The sequence below is a fragment of the Crotalus tigris genome, unplaced genomic scaffold (genome assembly GCF_016545835.1).
Source record: "Crotalus tigris isolate CLP2741 ecotype Arizona unplaced genomic scaffold, ASM1654583v1 scf7180000017782.1332974, whole genome shotgun sequence".
Taxonomy (NCBI): Eukaryota; Metazoa; Chordata; class Lepidosauria; order Squamata; family Viperidae; genus Crotalus; species Crotalus tigris.
The window spans coordinates 761,202-780,840 of NW_024096632.1; the positions used below are offsets into that span (position 1 = coordinate 761,202).

Consider the following 19,639-nt stretch of genomic DNA (forward strand, 5'->3'; position numbering starts at 1 on the left):
TATCCCCATACCTCATCTCTTAATTTAAAAAAAATCAAAATATTTCATTAAATGTTCTTTATTAAAAGTCCAGTAAGGACAACATATATTCATATATATATTTCTCTCTCTCCCTCTCCCTCTCTCTCTCTTTCCTCTTCCTCTCTCTCTCTTTCCTCTCCCTCTTTCCTCTCCCCCCTCTCTTTCCTCTCCTTTGTCTCCCCCTCTCTTTCCTCTCCCTCTCTCTTTCCTCTCCCTCCCTCTCTCTCTCTCCTTCTCTTTCTCTCTCTCCCTTGCTCTTTCTCTCTTCCCCTCTCTTTCTCTCTCTTTCCTCTCCCTTCCTCTTTCCTCTCCCTCTTTCCCCCCTCTTTCCCCCTCTCTCTCTCCCTTTCCTCTCCCTCCCTCACTCTTTCCTCTCTCCTCTCCCTCTCTTTCTCTCTCCCTCTCTCTCTTTCCTCTCCCTCCCTCTCTTTCCTCTCTCTCTCTCTCTTTCCTCTCCCTCCCTCTCTTTCCTCTCTCTCGCTCTTTCCTCTCCCTCTCCCTTTCTCTCTCTTTCTCTCCCCCTTTCTCTCTCTTTTTCTCTCTCTCTCCCTCCCTCTCTTTCCTCTCCCTTTCTCTTTCTCTCTCCCTCCCTCTCTCTCTTTCCTCTCATCTCTTTCCTCTCTCTCTCTCTCTCTCTCTCACACACACATACACACAAACACACACTTTTACTTACCTGGCCAGCTGGCCTCCCGCTGTTCTCTGACAAGCTGACACACATTCTTATTGGGCTGGCTCTCTCCTGCCCTTGGTCTGCCAGTCCTCTTCGCCCACTAAGTTAAGTAAAAGTGTGTGTGTGTGTGTGTGTGTGTGTGTGTGTATGAGAGAGAGAGAGAGAAAGAGAGAAAGAGAGAGAGAGAGAGAGAGAGAGAGAGAGAGAGAGAGCGAGAGCTGCTGCTTTCTGCTGCTTCCTGCTTCCTGCGAAGATGCAGCAAGGGTAGGGAGCCCACCCAATAAGCTTGTCAGCTTGTTGGAGAACAGCATGAGGTCAGCTGGCCAGGTGAGCAGAAGATGTGAGAGAGAGAGAGAGAGAGAGAGAGAGAGAGAGAGAGAGAGAGAGAGAGAGAGAGGAAGCGCAGGTGCCTCTCTCTCTCTCTCTCTCTCTCTCTCTCTCTCTCTCTCTCTCTGCAAATGGCAGAGGAGGACTGGAGCCTGGAGCCACAGGAGAAGGCTGAAAAAGCCACATGCGCCTCCAGACCCATAAGTTGCCAACCCGTGACCTAGAGTATTGTGTCCCAGGCATCATACTTTAAGAAGCATTGGCAAAAATAGAAAATGTTCAGAAAAGGATCATTAGACAAAAAATAAATCTTAGTGATACAAAAAAGAGTTCAATATATTTATCCCTAAAGAAATATAACTGAGAGTTGATATGATTGTACCCTTTAAATAGCTGAAAAGATACAATGTAGAAGAAAATAAAATCCTATTTTTTTCTTCCAGAGTTCAGATCACAGAATAATGGATGTAAGTTACAAGAAAACATATTCCAACAGTATGCTAGGAAAAAAAACATCCTGGCAGTTGCAGCAATTTGATGATGAAACCAGCTATTGAAAGAAGAAGTAGGTTGCCTTTCACGGGATTAGTAGAAGTGAAAGCCAGGCAGCCATCTCCTGGAGATGCTATAATTTAGATTCCAATACTGATCCAAATGGTCCCTTTCAACCTTATGAGTCTATGAGAATCATATTTTGAAGAAAAAGATAGCTGATATCACTGCTTTGTTGTGGAGTCTCTGTTACCACCATCTTATATCAGCACAAACAATCATTTACTTTGCTACATTGCAATAGCGTGGGAAATCTTCCTTTAAGTACAGTCTCCTGCTTTGGCTGAAATCAGGGTTTATCAGATTGGAACAAACTGGAATCATAAATTAAGTTCAGTTTTAAACAAAATTTGGTTTGTTTAAAAGATAGCTATAATTTCCTGGCTTAACTATAACAGGAGGTTATGATTAACAGACATTTTTCTACTGTAATGTAACAAGAAAAGAAGCAGCTATATATGATGAAAACTTACCTCTTCCTACATCTCCATGGAGGGATACCAATAGGCATCTTTGTGATACTTTTGATGGTTGGAATAATATACTGCAATAATTCTACTCTAACATAAAAGTCAGAGAATCTAGCAATTATAAAAAGTTTCATTACCACAATTTTTAGAAGGAAAAATGTGTAAAAATATAAAAATATAAACATGAAATTTTATCTAACTCTAAGTATTCTCTTCCATATTCTTTTTGACTACAGGTTCAAAATATGTATTTTGGATAGTTACCTTACACTTTGAAGACAAGCACTAATATCTTTCCCTTAGGAATTGTAACTCGTTGATGGAGATGTGCAGATCAGAAATATAAAACATAAATGAATAAATATTTGGTTGCATGCTGAGTTTAGCTGGAGTTAAAATAATATGAATGTCAGAGCATTTAAATCAGTTTCAGTTGTTTGTATGTTTATCCATTTATTTATTTTATCTGAAGTATCTCTGTGGGTATTTAAGAATGGGGAGTATATATTCTAAAGCAGCACATTGGAAAACAAATAAAATACTGAATATTGGTAATGAATGCTAATTTATTATGCCCGTTGATTATATTGGATATATTCTTATGGTTAGCCTAAGCGCTTCACAGAAGAAAAAAAATCAGACAAGTTAGTCTCTCTCTCTCTCTCTCTCTCTCTCTCTCTCTCTCTCTCTCCCTCCCTCCCTCCCTCCCTCTCTCTCTCTCTCTCTCTCTCTCTCTCTCTCTCTCTCCCTCTTTTCCCCATCCTTAATCTGTGTGTCCTGGGAAGGAAAATTATTTTGTGTAGGTAGGGAGAGAAAGAGACAGGGGTAAGGTTGCAAACTTCCATCTCCATGTTCAACACTTAAGTCAAATATGTGATCAACATGTTTACTCAACTAACCAATTTCTCTTTATTGTATTTTGCATGTGTCATTACAAACAATTATGTGACCTTGCTGGAGAAATATGTGGAGTGAAATACATCCATATCTACATTTTGTGGGATAAACTCGCGTCTATCTGTCTGTCTCTATCTATCTATCTGTAGTCCTTGACTTATAACATATCGTTTAGTGACCATTTGAAGTTATAATGTCACTGAAAAAAGTGACTGTTTTTCACATTTACAACCATTGCAGCATACCCATAGCCATGTGATCAAAATTCAGCTGCTTGGCAACTGGTTCATATGTATGACAATTGCAGCGTCCTGGTGTTGTGTGATCCTCTTTTGCAACCCTCTGACAAGCAAAGTCAATGGGGAAGCCAGATTCACTTAACAACCATTTTATTAACTTTACAACTGCAGTGATTCACTTAGCAACTGTAGCAAGAAAGGCTATAAAATAGGGCAAAGCTCACTTAATGACTGTCTCAGCAATAGAAATTTTAGGCTCAATTGGAGTTGTAAGTCAAGGACTATTTGTATCTATTTTATAGAGCTATCCATTTCATCTAATAATTCCAGGTCTCTCACAAAAAAAAATGTCAAAACATGGTAATATGTAGAAAAGCTTTTTAATTTTCTTAATATTTAGTTACTTGAATGGATGACATATAGATGACCTTTCATCAATATAAAATATTCAAAAGCAGGTTACATTTCCAGCAAAATCTATCCATTACAATGGATGTGATGTTTGCGATTGATATTGTAAGCCCTTTTTGCAGCATTTGCAGAGGTACCATCAGGTGAGAAGTTTCTTTGCAATACTTTATAATGCAGAGCTTAGCCAGAAGGTGAAATCAAAAAGTTGCTACCTTGTGTAACTCCACAGGAGTTGGGGACATGATTTCTTTCATCTCTTGCTTCATTTTCCTAAGGGCTATGGACTTCCTCCCCACATCTGAAGGCAATGTGTTGCTTCGAGTGGTCTGGCTATAATGTGGCCTCGAAGTACTTCTTTCCTGAAAGCTGGCTTGTCTTCCTAGATGGCTGCGAACTTGAGAGTTATCATGATTCAGGCTCACTGTACTCCCTGACATAATTGTAGCCTGCAGCATTAATAAACAGGTTGTAAAAATATAATACATAACATAATAAAGAAGATATATTCCTACTGAAAAGTAGCATATTTTTCTGCTGTTATTGTCAAAATATGGTTGCTCAGGGCAAGCAAATGGCTTGGAGAATAGATGAACAATCTGATTGGGAAATTGGGGAAGATCCCTGAGATTCCCCAGTGGATCAGTATAAAAGTATACGAAGTTTTATTAGAAGTATTTAGTTGAACTTTTCCAGATAAAGCCCTGCCTTTAATTCATAACAGGATTACACCTAAACACAAACACACACACACACACAGATAGAGAGACACACAGGTAGACACACATCATGATGATCTCCCCTTTTGGAGTAACCAAAATTACGCACAGTAGCAGAAGCAGAGTAAGACAGAGTAAGGCAAAGAAAATAAATCATGATTTAAGAAAAGTAAAAGGAAATACAGCTGGATCTAGTTTACAACAACACACATATACTATTTCATATAGTCTTTTTACTTTTTTTAAAATCTTCCTCTTTTAAGGATCTTACTAACTCTATCTAACCACAATTTTCTCAATCTTTTCTTTTTTCCTGATCCATATACACTTCCTTCATATATATATATTCATATATATCTACTTGGCAATTTGATCCTCTCAGTCTCTCTAATCAGGCACTTGCTTGTTCTACACAGTTTATTAATTTTTGTATTCAGGTCACATTTGTTGAGCATCCATTCATTTGTTTTACCATACATCAGGGGTGTCAAACTCGCAACCTCACGTGACGTATCAGGATTTTTTGCCATTGCCGGCAATGGGGTGAGTGCAGTTTCGCTATGATGCATCTGGCCCATGGGCCGGCAGTTTGACACCCCTGCCATACATGCTTCTTAAGTACTACAGCAGAGAACTTCCTATGTCCCATCAAGTTGATGGCATATAATGAATGCCAATGCTCACTTTGCCCAATTGTATAGGCTTGGCAATAGCTACAAAAGATGGTGTTACATAATTAAGTCTTATGTCATGAAGGCTTCATAGACCAGAGGTCTTCAAACTTGGCCCTTTGATGACTTGTGGACGTCAACTCCCAGAATTCTTCAGCCAGGCATACTGGCTGAGGAATTCTGAGAGTTGAAGTCCACAAGTCATCAAAGGGCCAAGTTTGAAGACCCCCATCATAGACCATAACTAATTCTTTGAATTGCACCAGAAAGAATCCTGGTAACTAGAGTAACTCAAGGAGAAAAAAACATTACATGGGCCTAATAAGGCTTACAGATAATTGCTGTTGCATTCTGGACCAGCTGCAGCTCCTAAGTAGGTTTCAAGGGCAGCATTATGTAGAACACTGTGTGGTAGGCCATGCCCAAGACAATCAAAGCACAAGTGACTTTCTGAAGGACCTCCTGTTCCATGTAACAGAGGAAATGGTTCTGAAGATAGATTTATATAAAGGCCTTTTTTGTCTCATTGCCACCTGCTCCTTGAACAGCAACTGTGAGTCCAAGAAGATCCCAAAATTGTGTACCAGTTCTTTGGGTGGTGATGGTGGTGGTGGTGGTGGTTTGTCATTCCAAATAAGATTAAATATGAAATATCTCCAATTTGGGATGTGTGTGTGTGTCCAAAACCTCACAACTTTGGCAGGGTTTAGCCTGTTCCTACTCCATAGCCTTCAGATCATCATACAAGACATTGGCAGAATCACCATTCACACTGCATTTAAATTACTTTTATGTTTCACCTGATATACCAACTCTCATTTCAGCATAACAAAGTGGACAGAAACACACTCCAACTTTTTTTCCTTTGGCAAACCTTTGGTTATCGCAATACATAACATATTATTCATTAGCTTTCCAACAGCATTTTTAAACCTATGTTTCTATATAATTCCCAAGGTAAACCTTCTAGCAAAGTACATGTTTATCTATTTACCCTATTTACATCTAATTTGCAATCATTCATCCCATTTCTCCAACAAATACAACTATTTTACTTTTCAATATTTTAATTTTCAGAGCTATGAACCCAAATCATTTGGGTTTTCAGTCTACAACACAGCATTGGTTACATACAAAGGTTTTATACAACCAACACTCATCCTATATTTAAAAGTCACAAACATGATTTTTAAATATATTCATTAATTCATTAACAACCAAGAAGACATTGTAGACCTTGGTCTTACTCCCTGCTCAGTGCTAAATCACTCACTAAAATTCTCACATGTGCTACATTTCCATTATATACTGTCTTATTGTATTTAGCAACCAATGTTTTCATTGCATATATGAAGATATATTTTTATTTTCAGTATTTCCTCTGTTTGTATTAAAGCAATAAATTTAGGGTTTAAATTATTTTCTTTTAAAAATGTTTTAGTTTCTGACATATTCTTTAAGCATTTTTCCTTACTACCAAAATAATAATTTTAAAAAACATTAGATCTACTTTGACAAGAATGAAACTTAAGGTTAGACTAATAGAAAACAATTAATTTGCAAAAGATTATACATATACCCAATTAATTTAACTTTGTAAAAGGCTTCTTAAATGAAAAAATTCTCAAACTATTGAAATATTCATTCTATTTCCATATCCATTTGCTGTGCTCTTAGGAAAAAATCCATAAGAGAAGCTTGAGTTACATGCCTTAGGCCGAACTAAACCAAACTGATAAGTCATTTCTCCCAACTATTCAGAATGTCAATTAAATATATAACATATCCACATTAAATAACAGGCATGCAATATGGAAGCTATGGATCTGAGGCTATGCAGTCAACTTGAGTAGCATGATTTTTATCTTGTCAATGCCATTCACATTCATTGTGATCACTCTGTGATTTCCATATGACATAAAGATGAAAACAGAAATCTTACAATTTTGCAACACTGGGAATTTAAAAGAGCATAAAAGAAAATTCTTGCAGACTCACCCTTCTGAAGAAATAAACTAAGAATATTAATTTTTGCTGTAATTAAGGAATTAAGGTAGTCCTCAACTTACAACAGTTCATTTAGTGACCATTCAAAGTTACAAAGAGACTGAAAAAATTGACTTATGACCATTTTTCACATTTACAACTGTTGCAGTATCCCTGTTGTTGTGTTCTGGGCCTGATGAGGAAACTCATCAGGCCCAGAATTGTTGCAAATGGTCCCGGGCATTCTAAAAGCTGCCCGGGACCAGACAGAGCGGCGCCAGCCTTGTGCGCATGCGCAAGGCGCGAAGAAAGAAGAACTCTTATTGGTTCACTTTGTCTGGGTTTCAAGCCCTATAAAAAGGCTTGCGTGCCTTTTGCTTTTTGCTTGGAGTTGGAATAGGAGAATAAAGCATTGTTAGTTGTCACCATGTGTCTTCATCATTCGCACGCGAATGAAGGATTTAACACTGGTGATGAAGGTGGGATCCTTTGCAAGCTGAAACAAAAGATTTAAGGACTTACCCTGGAAGTCCTGAAGAGGGGAAGACGGCGTCTGAATCAGCATCCCAGCCTGTCAGTATAGCGTCGCTGGAGGGTGAGCTCGGCTAAAGGACCCTTTCCCCAAATAGCAGCTTGCAAAGGAAGTGAGTGGTGAAGATCGTAAACTTTACGATGTCAAAGATTGGCCGCTTGACTGATTTTGATGTCTCCCACCCAGAGAGATGGAATTCCTACATAGCATGGGTGGAGAACTACTTCAGAGTAAATCAGATTACAGAAGACAGCCTGAAGGCAGCAACTCTTTTGTGTGCATGTGGACAAAAAGCTTTTGAATCGCAGAAAATCTGGTGGCCTCTGCACCTCTGGAGTCAGTAACATATGCTGACTTGAAGAAAATGTTGAAGGAACACTTCCAGCCGAAGTTATCCATCATTGCTTGGAGGCACGCGTTCGAGCAGAGAGACCAGAGGCCAGGTGAATCTGCTGCGGACTTTATTGTGGCCTTAAGGCAAGCAGCCAGACCTTGTGAGTTCAAGGATCTGGAAGAGAGGCTGCGAGATCGCTTTGTCTGCGGCTTAAGGAGCAGAGACTTACAACAAAAGATTTTTGCAAAAGAAGATGTTTCCCTTCAAGATGCGTTGCGAGAGGTGGCAGCTGAGGAAGCAGCAGTGGGGCTGTGAAGGCCTTGCACCTCACTAGGAATCCTCCAGACACAGCTACCGTCCATCAAGAGGATGCTCAAGAAGGATCAGAAGTGGATCCTGAAGAGGAGATCGACAGACTTCACCAGCCAGCTGAGAGGAGGCAGAAGGGACGTCCGGTCAAGGCCCCAGCATCTCTTCAATGCTTCGGGTGCGGAGGACACCACAAGTGAGCTGATTGCCGGTTCCGCTCCGCCATTTGCCGGGTGTGTGGCAGGCAAGTCCACATTGCATCCGTCCGTTTGGGTCGCCAGAATGTTCAACCTCAGGAAGAATTGCTTCAGAAAGGTACCAGGGTCCCCAGCCAACATAGGGTGGGTTTCTGTGCATTGCGCAGGACCATTCTGAAAACAGGGACACACAAGCCCCTTAAGAAGAAACTTTCCATTAATGTAAGGTTGCAAGGGATTCCCTTACTGATGGAGTTGGACACTGGGTCTGCTCTTTCCATTATTTCAATTAAAACCTTCAAAAGGATTTGCAGCAGTAGTGGCCTTCGAGTTAAACTCAGGCCATCGAATCTAATACTCACTGATTTTCAAAATTCTATGGTATGTGTTAAGGGGGAGGCCACCCTTAAGGTACAGTATAAGGGTTTTGAAGGTTCCCTAGATGTGGTGGTTGTTGGGGGTGAATGTACAAGTCTTTTTGGACTCGATTGGTTTGAGGCTCTGGGAATCCAAGTAACTGGGCTGCATAGCTTGCAAACGCTAGGCCTTGCAGAGGTTTGCAAGGAGTTTGCAGATGTGTTTAGTTCAGAACTGGGATCCTACAAGGGGCCTCCCATTTCGCTATGGTTAAACCCAACCATCATGCCCATCAGGGTTAAGCCTAGGAGGGTACTTTTTGCCCTCAAGGGTAAGATAGATGCTGTGCTGGACAAATTGCTCCAGGAGGGCATTTTAGAACCTGGGATTCTAGTCCATGGGAAAGCCCCGTAATAACACCTCTAAAGGCTAATGGGGAAATACGTATATGTGCAGACTACAAGTGTACACTGAATAAGGCATTGCAACAGCATGCTTATCCAGTCCCTGTTGTAAGCCACATCCTGGCCTCCCTCAAGGGGGGGGGGCACATTTTTGCAAAACTTGACCTGGCACAGGCTTATCAACAGCTACCTGTTGATGAGGCAGCTGCAGAGGCCCAGACTATTGTAACTCACAGGGGGGCCTTCTAGGTCAAGAGATTGCAATTTGGGGTCAATGTAGCCCCTAGCATATTCCAAAGTGTCATGGAGAGCACACTTTGAGGTATTCCTGGGGCCTGTCCCTACTTCGATGATGTCCTCATTGCTGGGGAGTCATCGCAAAATTTAGCAGAAAGATTAAGGGCTGTCTTGCTTCGTTTTCGAAAAGCTGGCCTTAAGCTAAAGCAGGATAAATGCAAGATAGGAGTCACTTCCACTGACTTCTTAGGTTTCAGGATTGATGCCCAAGGCATTCACCCTGCTGAAGCTAAACTACAAGCTATTCAGCAGGCCCCAAGCCCCAAGTCCAAGAGTGAGCTGCAAGCCTTCTTGGGCCTCTTAAACTTTTACCATGCATTTCTCCCACACAAAGCTGCAGTGGCAGAGCCGTTACATAGGCTCTTAGACAAGCAGGCTCCTTGCAGTGGACTGAAGTCCATGACAAGAGCTTCAATGAGATTAAGGCCTTGCTTACTTCTAATGCTGTGTTAGTGCATTTCAGTGAGCAACTGACTGTCTGCATCGCATGCGATGCATCTCCTTATGGGGTGGGAGCAGTACTTAGCCATCTGAAGGCTGATGGGACACAAGTCCCTGTGGCCTATTATTCAAGTACTCTGTCATCTGGAGAGCGGAATTACGCTCAGATTGACAGAGAAGCCTTGGCCATAGTGGCTGGCATAAAGAAATTTCTTGATTTCTTATATGGCCACCACTTCACGGTCTATACAGACCATAAGCCTCTGTTTGGTTTGTTTACTACTAACAAACAGACACCACATATCATTTCTCCTCGTATGCTGAGATGGTCCATTTTCCTGTCAGCATATGACTACACTCTAGTTCACAAACCTGGAAAAGAAATGGGCCATGCAGATGGCCTAAGCTAATTGCCTTTAACTCAGGTAGAAGCAGACCCTGCTCCTGCCATAAATATTCTTTCCATTCAAGAGTTGCCTGAATCTCCCCTCAATGCTAGGGACGTGGCTGCTGAAACTGCTACTGATCACACGCTTACACGCGTGCTGACATGGGTGTTGTCAGAATGGCCTGACACGTGTCCAGATGCGACATTTCAAAGCTTTTGGCAAAGGAGACATGCACTGTTTACCTTTAATGGGTGCCTTTTATGGGGTAGCAGGGTAGTCATCCCAGCCTCATTGAGGTCTAGAGCAGTGGTTCTCAACCTTCCTAATGCCGCGACCCTTTAATACAGTTCCTCATGTTGTGGTGACCCCCAGCCATAAAATTATTTTCGTTGCTACTTCATAACTGTGATTTTGCTACTGTTATGAATCACAATGTAAATATCTGATATGCAGGATGTATTTTCATTGTTACAAATGGAAAAAAGTGATAAAGTACAGGTAGTCCTTGACTTACAACAGTTTGCTTAGTGACTGTTCAAAGTTACAAAGGCACTGAAAAAAGTGACATGACCATTTTTCACACTTACGACCGTTGCAGCATCCCCAGGGTCATGTGATTTACATTTCAATGCTCGGCAACTGATTCGTATTTATTATGGTCACATTGTTCCAGGGTCATGTGATCGCCTTTTGCAACCTTCTGACAAGCAATGTTAATGGGGGAAACCAGATTCACTTAACAACCATGTTACTAATTTAATCTCTCTCTCCCTCTTTCTTTCTCTCTCCCTCTCTTTCTCTCTCTCCCTCTCTCCCCATTTCTCTCTCCCTTTCTTTCTCTCCCTCTTTCTCTCTCCCCCTTCCTCTCCCTTTCTCTCCCTCTATTTCTCTCTCACTCTTTCTCCCTTTCTCTCCCTCTCTCTCTCTCTCTCTCCCTCTTTCTCTCACTCTCTCTCTCCCTCTATTTCTCTCTCTTTCTCTCCTTTTCTTTCTCTCTCCCTCTCTCTCCCTCTTTCTCTCCCTCTGTCTCCCTTTCTTTCTTTCTCTTTCTCCCTCTTTCTCTTTCTCTCTCTCCCTGGCTCTCTCTCTCTCTCTCTCTCCCTCTCTTTATTTCTCTTTCCTTCTTTCTCTCCCTCTCTCTATTTCTCTCTCCCTCTCTTCCTCTCAAAGATCCTTAAAATCCTTAAAAGTTATGCTTGGGTGGAAGACTTTTTCTTTTATAGATGGGGTGGGTTGGCAGACAAGTACTCAAAAATAATAAAAAAAAGGAAACAAAAGTCCGAATAGGTGTCCAGTAGCTAGCTTGAAGTTTGAACGACTTCTTTCTCTTGCCACCGGCTTCTAGGAGGAGCAAAAGACATCCAGCACTGCAACCAGGCGCCCTGGACTGGCCATTCCAGGGCTTTCTGCACTGGCTGACTTAGTTGTCTGCAATCTCCTGTTGTCACTTGAGGGGGGTGGGAAGGACATGGGCAGGAGAGATTCCTTCTTTCTCATCTGAGGAGGGAAGTTATGTTGGACCGTTGACTCTGTGTTGAGCCCCGTGGGCCCGATATTCACGGGCAGGCGGGACCTGCCTGCCAAGCCGCCACCTCCCTATCACTCTCCAAAAAAACCCCATCTTGCTCCGGAGGGTCTCCAGCTGGGGAGAGGGACAATTGGATGGGGGGGGGTCCTCAAAGACTGGAGGGGGTCGAAGCCTCACCCGCTCCGACTTTTATTCCCTCTCCGGGATCTGTTTCTCCAAGCGCCTGATCCAGCTGGCAGTCAGGATCCCGGAGGGTCGCTCCCCTCCCGCTGGCAGATACCCCACAGCGTTTATTCACAAGTAAGGGGGAGAGCCAGTCCCGGTTCAGCCCTTTACCCCGCTAAGGCTGCGCATTGATTAACGGGTTCCCTGGGTTTATTTGGTGTTTTCCCCCCCAACCCTTCTCCCTCGCCTTCTCTTGTGCTGCCAAAGACCTTTTTTAGGATGGGGAAAGTTAGATATCTAGAAAGCAAACTTCTTCAGGAGGGAATCATTTAAGGGTGGCGGCAGCAAGGAGAAGGAGCCTCTGGGATGCTTACTTGCAAGTAAACCCAATGGCTTCCTTCTCCACCCTCCACCCTCCTTCACCAAAGTGGATTACGCATTTGGCGAGGGAGCCCATTTTGCAGCGCACACGTGCGCAGCTCCCATTCCCCTCCCAGCGAGCTAAGAGGAGCCAAATTATTTGAGGAAGGGAGGGTGGGGTGGGGGGGCAAACTTTCGAAGCATTCCCTCCGTATGCCCCCCCCCAGAAAACGACCTTCTTTGTCTGCGAGGAGGCTGTGAAAGGAGAACAAGAAGGGGTTGGGTGGGTGGGATGCTTAATGCTTTTTCATGGAAGTTTCCCAAAACAGAAGGATACGACTTTACAGCTGTCCCAGATTCCAGCTATTTCATTCTCTCCTTCCAACACATTCTCTGTGTTGTTTTTATCCGCCTGGAGACAGATAGAGGAGCAGTGTCTCAGTTCCTAAGACCATCGGAAATATGTGTTTTCCGATGGTCTTAGGCAACCCCTGTGAAAGGGTCATTCGACCCCCAAAGGGGTCGCGACCCACAGGTTGAGAACTGCTGGTCTAGAGTCTTGATCTCTCTGCATGAGGAACATCCAGGGATAGTCAGGATGAAAGTGCTTGCACACAGCCATCTTTGGTGGCCTGGGCTTGATAAAGCTATTGAGGCTCAGGTGCATGGGTGCCAAGTGTGCCAACAATCACAGCCTGAAATGCCTCAGGCCCCTGTACACAAGTGGGAGGAGACACACACCCCTTGGTCAAGGGTACATTTAGATTATGCTGGGCCCTTCCAAGGGCAATTCTTCCTTATCCTTGTTGATAGCCATTCCAAGTGGCTAGAGGTTGTTTCTGTTTCCTCCACTACTACTGCCAGGACTGGTGTTGAGAGGTATTTTTGCATCACATGGACTTCCAGATGTCCTGGTTTCAGACAATGGCCCTCAATTTACCTCTTCTGAGTTCCAGGCTTTTCTTCAGGCCAACCTGATCCGCATGCAACGTAAGCTCCCTTCCACCCTTCCACCAATGGGCAAGCTGAAAGGATGGTGCGCACCACCAAGGACGCACTCAAAAGAGTCATGTTCGGTAGCTGGCATCACAGGTTAGCTGATTTTCTTCTTGCACACCGCACCACACCTTGCACTGGGTCACTGGGAAGAGCCCAGCTGAACTCTGCTGGGGTCGCAGACTCATTACTAAGTTGGACAGGTTGCATCCAGACCGGGTGGCTTCACAGGTGTCACAACCACGGGCACCCAGGAGTCTACAGTTGGGTGATCCGGTCTGGGCTAGGAACTACGTTCCTGGTCATCTGTGGGTTCCTGCTGTCATCTGTAAGATCTCTGGACCTCTCTCATACAAAGTGACCTTGGGAGATGGCCGTGTCCTGCAGCGTCACATCGATCAACTGTGCTGGCGGTTGTCCCCTGTGGATTCTGCCCCTGCCTCCACTCTCAGGGGGGAGGGGGCCCAGGAACCACATCACACTTCAGGTCAACCTTCTGAGACACAATCTCACTGTTCCTGGGAAGTACCGCAGATCACTAGGGATTTCCCAGGGGAGGGAGGTGCAAGGGCACCCTCAGAGTTCAGCTATTGCGCCGAACAGGGAGTCATGCATATCTGCAAGAGCTCCAAACAGGAATTCACCTGAGGCGGGGTTTGCCATAGAGGCAGCTCCTGACTCTGGCACCTCAGCCACAGGGGACTGGGAGTATTGGGACACGCCTGCAATGCAGGTCACGTCCGAGACTGGTGGCGAGCTTGAGGGGCTAAGTTCCCTGGAGCCATCCAGGGTAGTTGGGGAATCCTCAGCCAATTCAGAGGGTTGGGGAATTTCAACTGCTCTCACGGAGCCTGGGGAGAACTCTGGCAATTGTGTCGGTATGCCTCACCAGGGGTCACCTGCAAAATTTGTGCATAAAAGTCCTGGTCTAGCAAGCCCAACAGATGAGCCGGTAGGCCAGGTGCCCTTAAGAACAAGTCCTGGTCTGCCTAGCCGGGCAAGTGAGCTGACAGGCCAGGCACCCTCCCTAACCTTGCGTAGGTCACAACGGGCTAAGGCCCCTCCTAAGCATCTAGGCGAATATGTGAGGTTCTTGTCAGTACAAGGGACCTTACAGATCTAGGTTGAGGAGATGGGACCTATGTTGGGTAGAAGATGATACACGAAGTCCACATTAGAGAGTGGGTTGGTTAGCTAACTCTATTAGTTATAAGAAGGGTGTCTGCATGTGAGAAGACTATTATTTTCTTTTAATTTATTTTATTATTATTTTAAAGAAAATTGGAATTGTGTGTGTTCTATCCAGGGGGGAGGGGTGTTGTGTCCTGGGCCTGATGAGGAAACTCAGCAGGCCCAGAATTGCTGCAAATGGTCCCGGGCATTCTAAAAGCTGCCCTGGACCAGACAGAGCGGTGCATGTGCACAAGGCGCGAAGAAAGAAGAACTCTTATTGGTTCACTCTGTCCGGGTTTCAAGCCCTATAAAAAGGCCTGTGTGCCTTTTGCTTTTTGCTTGGAGTTGGAGTACGAGAATAAAGCATTGTTAGTTGTCACCATGTGTCTTCATCATTTGCACACGAACGAAGGATTTAACACCCGTGGTCACATGATCAAAATTCAGACACTTGGCAAATGATTCATATTTATGATGGTTACAGCATCCCGAGGTCATGTGATCACCTTTTGCGACCTTCTGATAAACAAAATCAATTGGGAAGCCAGATTCACTTAACAACTGTATTACTAACTTAACAACTGCAGTGATTCATTTAACAACTGTGGCAAGAAAGTAGTAAAATGGGGCAAAGCTCATACTTTTTTAAAAAGTATGTGGTTACTCTGTTTTTGAAGTAAACTAACTGAGTGCAAAGTTAATATGGGAGATTGCAACAGCAAAACCCCCACTAAATATATAAATCTTTTGTAGCTATATTAGTTCATGTGGTGAATCTAATTGTAAAAATGTGTGGAAATTTTGTTTTCATTTATGTTCCCTATAATTCAAATTCAGTTCTGTTGCGAGAGATACATGCCAGGAAATTTTTTATAAAAGCTGCTAGAAAAGAATGGGATGTGTGCTGTTAAGGCAAAGTAAGCCTGCAAACAAATGCAGCCAGAAGTACCACAGGAGAAGCTTTTGCTCACACAAATTTCAGCAGCAGATCCATGGAAAGTAATTGCTTGATTGAGGGTTAGCAAAGGGAGCTATGCAAGCAAAAATATAAACATTAAAGGGTAAGTACCAAGAGAGCCATGTTTCTCAAATACAGACACCTGTCAACCTTGTCCTGTGGAGAGGGGTTAAAGCTTTAAAATGATTTTGTGAGATTAATGCAAACTTAGACAAAAGGAGGGGAAAACCCAACAAAAATGAGTGTTAATTGAAAAAAAGAAATTAGTTTGTTATGAAGGAGTAGATTGCTTCTACCTCTAATTCCCTCAGAATTCCTGACTGTCCACAAGTCTCCAAATCTTCCAGTGCTTGGGACCAGAAGTTTTCCTCCTGGTCAGGCTCAGGGACACCTGTAAAACTAGAGTCAGAGAAAGGTTTGCTAAAGTAATAGAGAACATCACAACCAACTTCACAGGAAATGCTTGCAGTACATAGTAACAACAAGGATTTTTTGTGTGGTGTCTGTGGGAGCTAGATAACAAGGCAGAGGAGACACAGCTGATGAACTGGGCTGTGCAGTGACTGGTATATGAATTTATAACAGGTCTTTGCTGACTTGACTCAAACTGCTGTTGATTTTTAAAAATAATTGTACTGAAAGTCTCTCCCTCTCTATTTCTCTCTCTCTCTTTCTGTCTCTAATTATACAAATGTGAAATATAAAATGAGTAACAATATCTTGCAAGACAAATAGATAATTATCAGCTCTCCAAAAATAACAAGCCTCTAGTCTGCTTTTCTTTGGGAAGTCACTTTCACTGCTTTTTATTCTTAGCATTTTTTCATTCTACCTGCTATAAATTGTGGAGTTAGAAGCATGCAGAAAATTTTGAAGATGTAAAGGAAAGATGGAAAGCCATTTGAGCAATTATCAATGCTTTGCTGAGTCAGGAATGCTACATCTCCTATTCAAGCATCTGTCATTCAGTCTGTTAAGTTTTGGATAACTTTATCTTTAAACCTTCCTTTCGAGGAAGAATTGTGGAGAAAGTGGTGGTCCTGCAAGTTCAGAAAGCACTACAGAAAGTAGAATGTTTGGACTATTGGCAGTCAGGTTTCAGGCCAGTTTACAGAATGGAGACAGCATTTTATGCACTTCTGGATGACCATTGGAAAGACTAAGATCATCAAGTATAACTTTCTTGGTCCTTCTTGACTTCTCATAGCATTTAATACCACAGAGCTTGGTATTCTTCTAGACCATTGTTTCCCAACCTTGACAATTTTAAGGCATGTGGACTTCAACTCCCAGAATTCCACAGCCAGCAATGCTGGCTGTGGAATTCTGGGAGTTGAAGTCCACATGCCTTAAAATTGTCAAGGTTGAGAAACACTGTTCTGGACCATCTCCAAGGGATTGGAGTGGGAGGTATTGTTTTGTATTGGTTGTTCTCCTTCCTGAAGTAGAAATTGGTGGTAGTGGGAGAAGAGAGATCTGCCATGAGACTTCTGCTTTGTGGAGTGCCTCATAGTTCTCTCTGTCCATTATTTTTTAACAGCTACAGGAAATTCTGGGAGAGATCATCCTCCAGATATGAGGCTTGGTGTCATCAATATATGGATTATAACCTGTTTTATATCTTTTTTTATACACATTTTATTGTTTTTTTTTTAATTTTAACATCAAAATGCTCAGGAAAACACCATGTTGAAAGGGTAATCAATCATAACAAAACAAGTCATATATATATAACTAAAATTAATACCTTAAAAAAAATTCCCCCCTCTATTTCCTCACATGATATAACAAATTTAGCTTAATCTATTTCTTCTTAAAATTCAATCAATCCACAGAATCATCCCTACTATTACATCTACATAAATCACTCCTGCTTTTAAGCTCCACTAATTTCAATAAAAATATTCCAATTGATCTTAAACAAACATATTAATAAAATTTTGGGTATCCCTTCTACAACACACATAATATTCCAAGAATAACATTATAATATTTTCACATATATTCCATCTCTTAATTTAATACATCATTAATTAATACCCTTTCTTCTCTTATCATAGATCTCTCTAATTCTTCTGCTATTACAAAATAGTTTTCTATATAAAGAGAGTAAAAAAAACAAAAAAAGAATCATTTCAACCTGTTAAGTAAAATTTAACTCTCAACCAAACTAACTATCGTATCTAAGACAAACATATTATTACACCAATTATTATCTTACTGCTTTCATTTACTCAATTAGATTGTCAAATCAGTCCAAATTTCTAAAGTCTTTTTTAAATCACATTTTTAAATCTAACTCTGGCTTTTTTTCTATACCAAGCTGGTTTCCGTAATGTTGCATCTATGTCATCAAATCTCATTATTTGAGTACTAAAGTTTATCAACAAATCGATCTGATCAAAATTCTTTTCCCCTTCTTCCAGCATCATATAAGCAATATAGTCCATTTTATTCCATATTATAATTTCAGCTTGATTATCCAGGTTGTCATAACTTTCAATCAATCGCGTCTGGCTATCAATTTCTGTTAATTTTGGCAATGGGAGAACTTCACTTCATTTTTTGATCTTCAAAGATCTCCATTTGTACATAGAGTTGTGAAATATCCTCCTCTGTAGTAGTTAGTTGATTTATAGAGTAGTTATTTAAGGTCTCAATCTGGGATTTTGGGTCCAGAATTTTTCTAAAGTTCAATTGATCAGTGAGTTCTTCCACCTCAAATTGTGTACACTGTTGCATATAAGCTTCTTCTTGGCCTGTAGATTGGTCTTTTAAAATTTGGGGCTCAGCTTGTGATTCTAGAAGATGGTCTTTAGTTTTTCTCCATGACTTCATCTCCTCTGTCATTTCCAATATTTTTTCCAATATCAGCTCATAATCCAGTCCAGAATTCAATTGATCAGTAACTTCTTCTTCCATCTCAGATTGTGTATACTGTTGCATATGGGCTTCTTCTTGGCCTATAGGTTGATCTTTTAAAGTCTGAGGCTCAGTTTGTGGTTCTGCAAAATAACCTTTAGTTTTTCTCCATGACTTCATCTCCTCTGTCATTTCCAATATTTTTTCCAATATCATAATCATAGCTCATAATCAAACTGTGGGTAAAAGTCTTCTATTTCCATAGTAAAAGAGTCTTTTAATCTTTTTGTGGAAACTATATTTATTAAGAGTCCATATACATCCACCTCCACAATTTTTAAATCACAAACACAACCCACAGCTGTTTCCAAGCCTTTATCTTTTCTTCTTGTTAATTCCTAAAGTAGTGTTCTCCAAACACCAAAAACAAAGACATTAGAATTGCAGTAGATATTTTCGCCACAAAATGTCCTCAGTAAGCTATAAAAAGCTTTTTCTTTGCACGTTAAAAGCCTTTATCTCATTAAGAATGACAACGAAAGAGACAGAAAAAAAACAAATATCTTCAGTACAGTAAATAAAATAATGCTCTAAGTTAGGAATCTTTCCAGGGATGCCCAATATCCAAAAGGTTCAAAATATAATAAGTGCTATTCTGTAATTTTGTTTAAAGTATTTTTTCCCCCAAACAGACAGAAGCTGCTTTCTTAGAATAGGGAAGTCATCCAAAAAGCAAGCTCTTTGCAGGAAAAATAGTTCAGAATGGATAGAGGGAGGAAAGGTCTCACCCGGATTCACCATGGTGGTTCTTTATGCTTAGATGATTTTCTGATTTCAGCTGGCACAGCGAAGTGATTGGCCATTTTTCTGACCAATCTTCTTCTCTATCGGCCCTACGGAGTTAGCTCGGATTGTAGGGGGAGCCGCCGCTCCACTGCAGCTGAGCAAAAGCCTCCTCGATGGTGGTCGCCCCTCCAGGGCAATTTAAGACCCACATAAGGGTCTACCGATAGAGAGAAAACAGCCAGCGAAGAGCAACAGCTCTTCGTATGGCTGAAGGTGCTGTGATCCGGAAGCGGAAGTCACCTGCTTTATATCTTAATACTGGGCAGAGATGCTATGCTAGAAGTGCTGATTCAAAGCCTGGAAGTTATCAGGTTTTGGATGGAGAAGAACAGACTCCAATGAAATCCCTCCAAATCTGTGTTGCTTTGGATTCATGGATCTAACAATTTCTGGGAAATTCTATTGTTGATTCTGAGTATGGATGCCTGCATTTGGGCTTTCTCCTAGCACCCCAGCTAGAATGCCTTTTGCATATCTATATCTTGTGTGCCAATTATGATCATTCTGGACTAGAAACTCTGTGCAGCG

The 19,639-nt window shown here is 41.9% G+C and overlaps 1 protein-coding gene across 9 annotated transcripts in view; it reads right to left on the bottom strand.

Moving 5' to 3' along the window:
* Positions 1-19,639, bottom strand: part of GRIP1 (glutamate receptor interacting protein 1) — a 562,796-nt gene that overhangs the window by 4,328 nt on the left and 538,829 nt on the right. For 7 of the 9 annotated variants that reach the window (XM_039342266.1, XM_039342264.1, XM_039342261.1 and 4 more), the window contains 2 exons: positions 15,700-15,802; positions 3,803-4,036 (listed from right to left, as the gene is read on the bottom strand). In XM_039342266.1, the coding sequence (XP_039198200.1) occupies positions 3,803-4,036; positions 15,700-15,802 (337 nt within the window). Of the gene's footprint in view, positions 1-3,802; positions 4,037-15,514; positions 15,560-15,699; positions 15,803-19,639 lie in introns of all 9 variants that reach the window. The other 2 variants (XM_039342269.1, XM_039342268.1) reach the window with 2 other exon arrangements.